This window comes from Lepidochelys kempii, chromosome 1 (assembly GCF_965140285.1).
Source record: "Lepidochelys kempii isolate rLepKem1 chromosome 1, rLepKem1.hap1, whole genome shotgun sequence".
Classification (NCBI taxonomy): domain Eukaryota; kingdom Metazoa; phylum Chordata; order Testudines; family Cheloniidae; genus Lepidochelys; species Lepidochelys kempii.
Genome location: NC_136380.1, coordinates 143893560 through 143906076, shown reverse-complemented (window position 1 = coordinate 143906076; position 12517 = coordinate 143893560). Strand labels below are relative to the sequence as shown.

The 12517-nt window shown below is 41.4% G+C and overlaps 2 protein-coding genes across 2 annotated transcripts in view; one reads left to right on the top strand and one right to left on the bottom strand.

Moving 5' to 3' along the window:
• Window positions 1-12517, top strand: part of KLHL15 (kelch like family member 15) — a 58406-nt gene that overhangs the window by 39290 nt on the left and 6599 nt on the right. Inside the window, exons 5-6 of the transcript XR_013636247.1 lie at window positions 1-86; window positions 11968-12109. The gene's annotated coding sequence lies outside the window, so the exon portion shown is untranslated. The remainder of the gene's footprint in view (window positions 87-11967; window positions 12110-12517) is intronic.
• The window catches only part of C1HXorf58 (chromosome 1 CXorf58 homolog), a 36068-nt gene continuing 32888 nt past the window's right edge, over window positions 9338-12517 (bottom strand). Inside the window, exons 7-8 of the mRNA XM_073357593.1 lie at window positions 11950-12100; window positions 9338-9850 (exon numbers count right to left, since the gene is read on the bottom strand). Coding sequence (XP_073213694.1) covers window positions 9653-9850; window positions 11950-12100 — 349 coding nt within the window. The 3' untranslated portion in view covers window positions 9338-9652. The remainder of the gene's footprint in view (window positions 9851-11949; window positions 12101-12517) is intronic.

Genomic DNA, 12517 nt, shown 5'->3' with positions numbered 1-12517 from the left:
CACACGGTTGCGTAATCTCTGCAATAACTAAATGCAGTATACCTGGAGATCTTTTTTTTGCACCCAAGACTTGTGGATCCAACTGGGTAAGTATTATCTTAAAAAAAAAAAAATGCAATTCACAAAGCTGTATTAACACCCTAAGAAGTTTCAATAAGTCAAGTTGAATATGTTTGTACAGAGTACAGGCGTTGTCTTTTGGTGGTGTTTTTTTATAATCCTCCTCTTTCAAATCCCCCACACATCCCCAAGATGTATTCTCATGTGTTCATGTGCTCTAGGGCCTAGTCTAATCCCCATTTGAGACTTGACTTCACTAGGCATTGGATCAGGCCTGTACTGTGTCAAAAGCTCTACCAGTTCAGACCAGCTTTTTCAAGTGTAGACTAATGTGTCTTTCAAAGTTGCTGTTTCCTCATCCTTGATTGCTCCTGTAGGATGTGACTGCTGAAATTTTCTAGAACCCAGCTCTCTTGTCTGTCATCATGGCTCATTATTATTGCCTTTGGGTTTTTTTTGTTTAGACAAAAATGTATCTTGGGTTTGGACAATATACAGGAATCTATCAGAATGAGATATAGTGAACAACAATATCTAAAAAGAGTTATCAAGGACTACGTTTGTAACTCAATGTCTAGACCTGTAACTACTTTAATAACTTAAAAAAATAAAAATAAAGCCAACCTGGATATCCAAACCAGAGACCAAGAAGGGAAGAGAATCTGTCACCCAACAATTTTCCTCAGTTATCAATATGCTCAGTCTATTTTAGGATAACAAGCTTTTGGAGCCCCAGTGATCACAGAAGGCTAATTGATTTAAAAGAACTGAAGATTTTCCATCAGCAAGATTCCATGTACATTTCAGCATTCATTTAATAAATTTTTTAAAGTAGGTCAATGTTCTGTCAGTGTTGGAAAATAAAGATCAAAATGTACTTTAATTTAATTTACTGAAAGTAAATATTATGGTCTCTCCATTTTGTCTGCTCAGGTAGCCTGACTAGCGACCTTCCCGGTGTGTCTTGTTCACTTCACTTTCCAAATCTTATCTCTCCCTGTCCAAAAACAAAACAAAACCCCACAGTATTTTACAAGACTCTGTTCAGCTCCTTTTTGTCTGTGTCCCTTCTGTTTGTTCCCCTTCCTTTCTCCTCATCCTTCTTTGTCACCTTAACTTTTTTTCCATTTTAATTTTTCCAATGTTCCTCCCTCGGATCTTTCATGTCATATTGCCACTTTTTGATACCTCAGTTGCCTCTTAAGGAGGGCACGCTCCTGTTTTGTGACTGACATGTATCAGGATGAACTCTCTCTCTCTCTCTTTAGTTTTACTCTCTCCTACCCTCTTGGGATTTATTCTTCCCCTTTTGTCTTATCCCACTCATTTCTTAATTTCATTCTTCTGCCTGCTAGTCTCATTCAGCTACTTGGTATATTTACCCTACTGCAGCAGCTCAGTATATGTAGCCCTAATCTCCAGTAAAATAAAGTGCAGTGTCTGAACTTAATACTGCTTTTCCTCTTCTATACAGTACTTCACACTCATGGCCAGTACTGATTCCCTATCTGCTACTTGGGAATACTCCATGCTATTCCAAAACCACCCAATCTGGTCCATCAGCAATTCCTGTGATTAGCACTCTGCTTCCCACTCCATGTAAGTTATACATAAAGTAGGAAAGTGGAGCTACAGCCCCAAAGAGCACTTCAGCTCTCCACCTTAGGCGGTGGGTGCTACCCTGTCCACTGCATCTGTGGGCACCTATTTATCCCCACTGATCTGTGTTGCATTGATAAACTAGAATGAAGTGAGATTGTAAGAGAAACTCAAAGGATTGTGTTGTCTGATCAACATTGCAAGGTTAGTTTATGGTCCTCAAGGACTGATAAGCCATATAAAGACAATCTTGATAACCTGTATTAGTCAGGGATTTCCAGAAATGCTGAGCAAATATCAAGATAATAATAGAAATGTTCCATTTGTAGGAAACACATATTTGATAAGTTTTTGTATATACAATTGTCAGCTCTCTTCCTCTCTCCATATCATGCTGTGCTTTATCAGGGGCATCATTACTTGTCTCCTTTATTTAAATAGATGTGATATTACACTTTTGCATGTGTCTTTCTCCTTCAAGGGAAGACACTCTGGGCTACACACAGAGACTATGCTACAAATATAGCCTAGATCAGACATACTTCTAACTCTCTCTGTTCACTCCCTATGAACTCCACCAGTTACCTTCCACAGTGTAGATTTTGTCTGTGCAGGAAAAAATGTGAATCCCTTGAGACAGGCCCTGATGCTTTCTGTATCCAAGCAATCTGGCTCATTCCATCTCGGCTCTCTTCCATGCTGTTGGGAACATTAATTGTTTGTTCATGGAATCACAATCTCAATAAAAGAACTGAAAGGTTAATCTTTAAAATTTAAAAACTCAGAGGAGGAATAATCATTGGTTATAATGCAGAAGGGAATCTTTGAACAATAACATTGCTGCCATAAATGGAATACAGGAGATAACACTTCAGTGTCTTGTGACAAATCCTAATCCAGTGCCTCTGTTTGCATATCTAGTTACTTACAATTTGTAGACTGCAGGTGAAAAAAGAAAGCTGAGTGGTCAGAGCCACTTCTAGCCCTACTTATTTTATTGATGCAACTTCAGACACAATGCTGCATTATCTATTATTAGTAACAACATAAATATAATTGACTACTTTCAGCTATGGCTGCACAACTCCAGTATATTTCAGTGGAGTTTGTCTACATGTGGCTGAGACTAAAGTTCTGAAACTAGAAACTGGCATAATGAGACCTAACCTTCTGCTATTCCCTCTCTGAAAGAGAAGAGAAATTTGCATACCTAAGCTATCAAATAATACTACCTCATTCAAAATAAGAACCAGTGAAATTATTTGGAGGGAAGGGAGGATACAGGACAGCCAGCTGTAGTAACACTAAAGTGTTGATCATACAAAATGTAGGACTCCCGCTTTATAGTGCCCCCTTAGATTGTTTTCATAGCTAATGCAAAAGACCTTAGATACTTTCTGTTGTATATGGGACAGGCACCTACTTGAAGATGTAGTTTTTCAGAAACTGCATATTCTTTTTCTACAGCTGTGTGTGTATTTTGGCACTTTCAAAAAATCAGTATTCTTTGCTAATTTTTGCTACTTATTCCCCTCCATGGGTAAGCACAACTCTTTTACAGTTAACTGAGGCAAGCAGTGAGGGCTAGAAGTGAGTGCTGCTCTCTACATATGCTAGATAGAATAAGCAGAGAACTCAGCAGCTGCCAGTGCTGGTAACATTTCCCACAACATATGGATCCTGCAGCTTGCTTTGCAACTGGTTAATGTTGGTTTTAGGTGTGTGTTACGGTATTACGGCTGCATGGATGGGGTTCATTGGCAAAGACCAGATATTACATGTTGATTTGTCTACATCTGGCAATAATGAAGGCATGAGGTACCCGCCAATCAGGTGCTGGAGATGTGATCGTAGTCTCTAAAGGGCTGGATGGGCTACAGCACGTCTTTTTCAAGGAAGGGTATCATCGCTGGTTTCAAGCCCCATGGTGAGAGAGGGGTGGCACTACATGGAGCTATGGTGAGTACTAACACCCACTGTCACATTTACCACAGCTGCAACGGAGAGGAGGGGGATGTGGGGAACCACCTCACTGCCCACATTAGCTTGACTCAAAAGAATTAAAATGTCTCCACTCTCAGATGAGAAACTGGAATTCTGATGGCTATTCCCAGTACTTCAGCTAACATTCTGGAAAAAATGGTCACAAGCATACCAGTATTTCCAGCTTCACGCTCTCAACTTCTAGCAGTCAGGCTCCACATCTAGTCTGCTTTTGAATGAAAGTCGCCTCAGAACTTGGGTTGTGACAAATAAGCGTTTGCCTACTTAAGGATTTTGCACAATGCTTCAGATGAATGTGCAGCGCTATTATACAGCAGAACTAAAATACAGGTGATCAAAACTGCTGCAAATTTGTTGCCTAACTGAAGGAATGAACAGTACTGGATGCCTGGCAAGAGACAAAGCTTCAGCTATAAAGGATAGCACATTGCTGTGGTCTAATGCATGGGTTTACGGCTTGCTGCCTACCAGACTTTACCCTTAGCGGTACATACCTGCTTTTAAGCTCTGGCGCTCGTAGATGTGGCTGCAGCCCATTCTGTGCCTTTTTTTATTTTAACGGATTAAAGATGTAGAGTAGTAGGGACGGGGATGTTCTTTTAGGAGTGAGTAACAATAGCCCAAGGGTTCAATTTTAAGATCGGGCTCTTCATAACTAAAGTGTGGTTCTACTTTGAATATCAACTGTGCAGAAAGGACATTGTTTATTTGTTTTCAAAATTGTACCAGTTGTACTCAATTCACTAGAAAAACATTTTTACTTGCTGTTAGCCCTGCAAACTCAACCTGGGATCTGATAGTTAACCAGGTTAATTTATTACTGGTAATGATACATGGAAAACAAGGTTCTCCAGGCCTTGTGGTCAAAGACTATTTTCAGTGGGTTTGCAGGGGGCTGCTTCCCTACAGCTCTTGATAAGGCCCACCCAGGAAAAGAATTGCAGCTCGCTGTGTTGGCTCAGCAGGACGAAAACAAGGAGAAAAAGATTAATTTAATAATTGCACTTAGAGGGTATGAGTTTGAATACACACACGTGAATCAATCTACTAGTAAGAAAGTACCATTTTTACATATTCAGTTTGGATTTAGCCACTATAAAAAAATGTCCTTGGTACAGTACTGGAGGATCAGCTCTCACTTTCTTTTATTACTATGACACATATTGCTACCCCATGCAGTGTCCTTGGGATCCATTGTTTTAAATGAATGGTTTATGTATGATTGTGTTCTACTCCAGGGGGAGGACTACCACAGCTCCTCCAGGAAGTAAAAACAGGGGGTTTGTGATTAAGGCAAATCCAACCAGGTTGTAATGCCCTCAGAAAAGTACTACTACGAGCTGGGGAGGCTCGTATATATTGGGTCAAAGTGGATTCTCCAGAGACCAATAGCCAAAGAAAGGAGCTTTGGATAAATAGCCTGAGTTGAAACTGACTAGGGACTTATTTTCTGATCCAGCAAAGGGACAGGATCTACTGTCTGGGACTGCAGGGCACTCCTTTCAGAAGGGGTGGAAGGACTTGACCTGTGAGGACCTCATAAGACTGATGGGTGACCTCTGGTAAACTTTTAGCAGGCATATAAGAACTTTTTTTTTTTTAATTTTATTTTTTCCTTTGTAATGCTTTCACCTTAATAAAGGTGCTTACTCACCAAGAGCTGGGTGGTAACTTGTAACACACCCTTCGTAGCCTTTGGAGGGAGAGGAAAATGCAGGCCACCAGGCTTTTTAGGCAGTCTGGCTTGCTGGGGTTATCGCAGTGTAAGCAAAGACCTGTGCAGCCATAAAACCCCCCAGTCACAAAGGGAGTGAGATTGTGGATATCTACTCAGGAAAAGTGACAGCTGGAAGCCAGAAACCTTTAAGTGGTTGCCCTCAAGGGACCACATGGGAAAACAGGATCACCTACCTTGAAACTGAGACTTTAACACCTAGCTTCTATTAATATAATCTGTCCAACTCTCTCAGCTCCTAATATTTCCCCTAGGCAAGCCATTTTCAGCTATTATGAAAGAAAAACTTCCTGATTTTAGTGTTCACTGACAGACCTATTATCCACAGATTCTTTGTTCTTGATTTAATTTAAGCAAGTTCATTCAGTTTAGGCCCTATCTACATTAGAATTAGGTTGGGGAGACCTCATTGTAACATGATTAACTGATGTAGTTAACATGACCCTGCCCCATGCTAAAACACTGTACTATTCACCTTTAAAAACAATACTTGTGGTACCTTCATCTTCCCTGATTCTTACTACTATTAGTGGGGAAAATTAAAGTTTAGGGGAGGAAGCAACCAGGTGAGAAAGAGATCGTATCTGTGTTGTCTCAGAAAAGGAGACAGAGAAAGCAAAAATGAAAAATCAGAATGGCAGATGCATGACACTCCCATGGATTATAAATTCACAACTTTTTTAGGAACTAGCTTGAGGCCCCTACCTTGGCTACCACCAACCTGACACCTCATATTAGAGCATCTTGTAGTCAGGACCAATTGGGGGGGCGGAGGGAAGAACGCACAAAAGGGGAAGTTTTCCCTGGGGCCCCTGTCTGAGAGGGCCCTCGGGGTGGTCCTGTGAGCTGGCAGGAGGGATAGAGTGGTACTCAGGTTTGGCCTGATCACCCTCCCCACCCCTGTCACTAGGCGGGGGCACCAGGCCAAACCTGAGTGGTGATGTGACTCCGCATACCGGGTCAGAATGCCACTCTCTGACGTGGTGATGGAGGGGCAGCTGGGCCAAACGCGGGTGGAGCTGTATTGTACACGCCGGGTCACAACACCTGAAGCAGGGCCCAGCACCGTGGGACAGGAGTTAAGCTGCTGCTGTGGGATAAGTGCAGGGCAGACTTACTCTTCAAGGTCTGTCCCCCATTCTCCCTCAAAATAATTTTTTTTTAGGTGGAGGAGGGCCTGAGTTTTTGCTCTGGGACCCCCAAAATATCTGTGCAGCCTGCCCACAATTCCCCTAGCAGTGTGCTGATGCAGTGGCTCATTAGTGATGGAAGGGAAAGCTTCAGACAGTTGCAACATCATCACTGTATTTCCTCTGCAGTATTTTGATTTTCTTGGGGACCTATCTACATCTTGATTATGTCTAACACTGCCTCGCTTGTGAAATATGCTGCTATCACAGTCTACGGTGATATCATTACAGCATTTCACTTAATACTTCTAGAAACAGTTTTTCATTTCCAAAATCAAAGTTGAGAGTTTCAAAGCTGATTAGGAGATTGATACTTTTATTAAGGTTTGCGTAAGGGAGATTTTTTTAGTTATAGCTGTACCATAACTAGGGGCTTGGCTACACTTGCGAGTTACAGCGCAATAAAGGAGCCCCAGGCACACTAGCTCACTACCTGTCCACACTGGCAAGGCACGTAGAGCGCTCTGACTCCGTGGCTACAGCGCTGCTGGTACTCCACCTCGGCGAGTGGAATAACATTTGCTGCGCCCCCCCGCTAGAGTGCCGTGGCGCCAGTGTGAATGAGGTGTTGCTTTACTGTGCTCTGATCAGCCTCCGGAAATGTCCCATAATCCCCTTACGTCAAGTGGCCACTCTTGTCATTGTTTGGAATCAGGTGTAGGAATGTGGCAATGCCCTTTGAAAGCTCCGTTTCTGACAGCCGGCTGCTTATCTGCTCTGAGACAAAGCAACCATTAGAGTGGAATGCTGTGTGTGTGAGAGAGAGGCAGGGGGAGTGGTGAGGGGGGGTCTGCTGCTGTCTGAATTTACAAGACAGCATGTTGACATGCTCTCAGCTCCCCAAAAACCCACTCTCTCTCCCTGCACATTCACAACACACTCCCTGTCACACTCCACCCACCCCCCACATTTGAAAAACACGCAGCCAGTTGCATGCTGGGATAGCTGCCCATAATGTACCACTCCCAGTGCCGCTGCAAATGCCCAAATGTGGCCACACCAGTGCGCTTGAAGCTGTCAGTGTGGACAGACTGCAGCGCTTTCCCTACTGCGGTCTAAGAAGGCTGGTTTAACTCAAAGCGCTCTGCATCTGCAAGTGTAGCTATGCCCTGAAGCACTATCGTTATACCGGTATAACTCCACCATTGGACATTCTTATTCTGGACTAAGAGTGGGTTTTTTTTCAGTAGCTTAAACTGCTTCCAAAGTGGCAAGCTAAACTGCAAAAAGCCACTCTTTTATGCCGGAATAAAACACGTTAACACATTTTTAAAAACCACTGATTTTCTGAGTCTGAGCAAGCCATGGAAAATTATCCAACATAAATGTGCAAAGTGAAAAGACTATATTGCCATCTTCTCCTCTACTATGTATCTCAGAGCAAGAGACAATTAGTCTCTTTTGGAATTTAAAATTGGGACAAATTTACATTGGAGTCTATGGTCCCTGTGGCACATTCCAGTGGAAGCCATACAAATTAGTCTGCAGTATTACTGGTTAGGATTAAGTCTAGTTACAAACAGCAAAGCAACGTCTTAATCTGAATAATTTTCCAATCAACCTAAATACTGAACAATTTAGGCAAAACTGAAGAGCTACTTTAGGAGTTGTGAAGGATTTGTAGCTGAACAATAGTAGTATCATCATATGTTTCAGCTAGTCCCCAGATTAGAGACTTCATTTTAGGTAGTCAAATTATGTTTAGTGTTAATTGAAAATAACCTTAGGCCTTGCATCCATGAAATATCAAAATACAACAGTATATTCTAGAATATAAAAACAATTGCTTCAACACTTAGTGTTCATTTGGTGCCAGTTATGAAGTATGGGAGGCATTCTTCTCACTATCCAAGTATCCATAACTTTTTCCTTGCTGTTTTTTGTGAAAGGTTACCCAAACACTGTAAAACAGTACTCAAGAGGAGAAAACAGGTGCTGGTGAAACTGAACTTCAGTTTTTAATTGAACAAATCCTTATGTTCTTAAATCGTATGGAACTAGATCCAACTCCCAGTGAACTGAGTGAGAATTTCTCCGTTGATTCCCAGTGGAGTTGGATTGGGCTTAATTGGCTCAATACTATACCCACTGAAGTCAACAGGAACAAGACTGAGCTCTAAATACAGTTAAGTAAACTAAATTCGCCTACAAAAAACCTTCAGGAAGTACGTTTCAGTGCAGTTCAGGTAACTCTCAAAAAATCAAAATAAACAACCCCTTCTTTCTTTACAGAAATTCTACACCTTACCAAAAAAGTCACTAAATTTACATCACTCACCTAACCTTAGTTGTGCCCATAATCTTGTTCTGCAATGGAAATAGCGTATTGATTTTATATAGTTTTTGTTTAATTAAAAAGTGTCCAGGTTTCAAATGGAATAAAGTTTTTGGGTCAAGTAGTATTAGTTCTTTACATTTTCTCACTTTCTTCATCAAGAAAAAGGGCATGGACATGTCCGTTACGAGAGTACCAGCAAGCTGTGACAAAGCTGGCTTGCTGGCTCCACATCATTTGGGGATTGTCCTTTGCTGGTAGAATCTCTATATAATTGATTAAGATAGCTTAAAAGTTGCTTTGCTCCCAGAGCTGTACAAAAGAACCTTAATATGGCCCTGTATCTGGCCCTATAACTTTAACATTGCTTTTAGGATTTAATTTCAACCTTCCCATAAAAATTCTACCCTGGAATGAAATGCTGCAAGTGAATTTTCAGGCAGACTGGTTTCATTTGGGGAAGTAGGGAGCAGAGGCTGGAAATTGAGCTTATTGTGGAATGCAATCTTCACCACTTAGTACCATTCCATAATGAAAATGAAATAAACAATGGCACAGCAAAACAATTACTGTAATCATACATTGTACACAAAATATACAGTGTTCACAGATAACCTGTACGTAGCTCAAATTCTAAATCTGTTACAGCCAAGCTGAAAGCAATTATATGTATGTAATCCCATGTTCTCTATGATCAAAATTTGCAACATATTGACGGCAGGGTAGGAAAGATTTGAAAATGTTTTCTGTTTACCACTACTGCTAATGTGAAATAACCATTATTAAAATTCAGAAATTAGGTGTGAGCGAAGATTCTCCAATGTCTTCAAGAGATAATGCCTGAGACCAGGCATACAATTTAGCTGCCTCTTGCTCCCACTCTTCATCAGAAAAGACAGAGTGATCCTCAAGGTCTTCAGCTGATACAGTCATAGTTTCTTGACGTTCAGTTAAGTGGCTTCTATTTGTAACATCCAATTTCTGTTCCTGAACAACATTATACACACTATTATATCAAAACAGGAAGAACTGTCTACTGCAGATCACATTATATAGCTTTGTAGTAAATTCAGATACACCAAACAGAACTCAACATTAGAGATTTGCTATTTCTCACTGTTACATGAATGCCAAAGCAAAGCCAAGACATGCACTTTTCAAATCTAGAGGAGCGAATTCTGTGACACGATTGTGTTGCAGTTACTAATTCACAGTATGAATGTTAGGACAGATAAGTTTAAAAGGTTTTGTTGAAATAAATATTTAAGTGTATTCAACAGTTTTAAGAAATAAATATACTATTAGTATGTCTCAGTCGAAACTCAGTCGAGAGAGAGGGAGAATGTTTGGGGAGTTAGCTGACAACTCTCCCAAGCTCTTAGGCAGAAGATGCCTACTGGGTGAGAAGCCCAAGCTAGGACTGGAAGGGACTGTGAGTCAGGAGGGAAGGCTATAAGCAAGGATGATGAAGAGCTAGAAAGACTTGTGACTAGAGCTGAATGAGTAACTGATTTTTTCTTTGGTTGGTTGCAGTTTGAAAAAAATTATTGATTTGGGTTGAACTGAAATTTAAAAAAAAATTGGTGAATCAAACAAGTTGGGAAAAAATGTGGGTTGAATGAAATGTTGGGGTTTTTTTGTTTGCTTCAAAGTGAAACATTTAGGGTATTTTTAACTTTTTTATTAAGAGCAAAAGGAAATGAAGGGCTAGATTTACAAAATGTTCTAAGCTGTAGCCTTGTGATTGGAGCATTCACACAGGATTAGGAGACCCAGGCTCCAATCTCTCTTCTGCTTTATGTGGAGCAGAGATATGAACCCACATCATCCACACTGCAGGTGAGCACTCTAACCACTGAGTTGAAGGATACGTCTATCCATCATATGTACGGAATGAGGCTAGGGTCCTGTGGAATAAATGTGTGATCATGTAACTAAACACTATATCATACTGCATATACACAAAGGGGTGTATTAAGGTTTCATAGGCAACCTTAATTCTGACATTTCCTAACTTTTGTGTGCTGGACTTTGCAACCCTAATAATATTTCAGGATCGCTCTTTTGAGTATAATTTCCTAGATGTCTAAAAAAGCAAACAGAAAAAACAGCAATTCCATTAGGTGGCATTATATTGACAGGTGTAGTGTTGAAACCTTAGATCCATAGCAAAGACCTCTGCCATTTGAGCTGAGTAACCAATAGCAATAGTAGGTTTTTTATCCTCTATTAGGACCAGCACTAGAGGGTGCTGAGACTAGAAGGGAATTGGACATTTTGTCACTGAATTTAACAGATATTTGCTGACAGCAGAGGAATGCTGAGACTCAGGAATCTTGGGGTCCATTCCAGATTCAGAAGGGAAGTGTGCTCTACGGGTACAGACTCTTCTGCCCATTCCCCCCACAATCTTGACCCATTCTGCCCCATCCCCTCCAACCAGTCACTCTCAGTTCTTTCTCTATACCACCATAGCTCCTCATCCCAGTCCTAGTCTCTTAACCTAATCTTCCCAGCAAGCTCCTAGTCCTAGTCTCGCCCCTCCAGACTTCTTGCCAGCAGCTCCCTGCACAGCCAGTCCCAGTTCCTACCCCCTCCATGACTTGTCTCTTTCCCTCTCCCCAGCCTCCAGTTGCCTGCCCACATTGTCTCTCTACTGGCTCCCAGTTCCAGTCTCCCTTCCTGCCCTTCTCGTCTAACCTCCCTCAGCTCTTTGGTTCAGTATCTGTATCCAGCCAGGCCCAGATCTCCCCCTGCATCCTGGCTGCTTGTCACATCTCTCTACTTTCTCTCACCCCATTATTTCCCAGTCTCTTTGCCCTATCAGTCCCACCTCCTGCTCCTTATCAGATTTTCTTCCGCCTGCTCCACCTCTCTGCAGCTCCCAGCCTTTAGTCCCTGCAACGCCTTAGGTCTGGTTTTTGTCCAGGCTGTATTTGAATTAGAGGGCTTCCTCCCCCATGCTGCCTGGGTACCTGCCTATAATTGCAGGCCAGTGAGTATTTCCTGTACAGACTTGGTAGAGTAGTCTCCTGAAAAAAACATTCTGTGCATTTTCTATTTTGTATCACTAATGATTGATTTACCTCTCTCTCTTTTTCAAGTGCATGAACTCTTTTCATTTTTGCTACTTTCTGTCGAGCTTGGCGAGAACGACGTACTGAAGGTCTAGGCAGTGAAGAGAGCTGATAAGACCTAGATGAAGAGGTGGCTGTTGGAGGACAAGGTGTAGGAGACCTAGAAAATGTGAGAATTATGTAAAGAACCTAAATATGAAACATCTTTAAAGTTATGTCATATCTTGTGCTCCACTGAATGCTTAAACCAATGAAAGATTAAAAAAACCAAAACCTCCTAGATGAATGCAAGTTATGAAACCATATCCATTATTTCAGGAAAAAATGGTTAGAATTTGTTTAAAAAATAGAAAATTCTATTTTAGTTCTAAATCCTCAGAATCTTTTCTTTATATCAGGAGCCCCACTTCTCTTAGTACATCCCATAATCCTTCTGCATAGCAGAGCCCAGAGGTATTAGCGTCCCCAGACACAGCTTCCATGAGATTGGAGTGCACACGTCAGACTTCAAAGATGGTATAATGGGTGCATCAGGCAATCTGGCAATTATGTTGTTTCTGAAACACATACCTTCCTC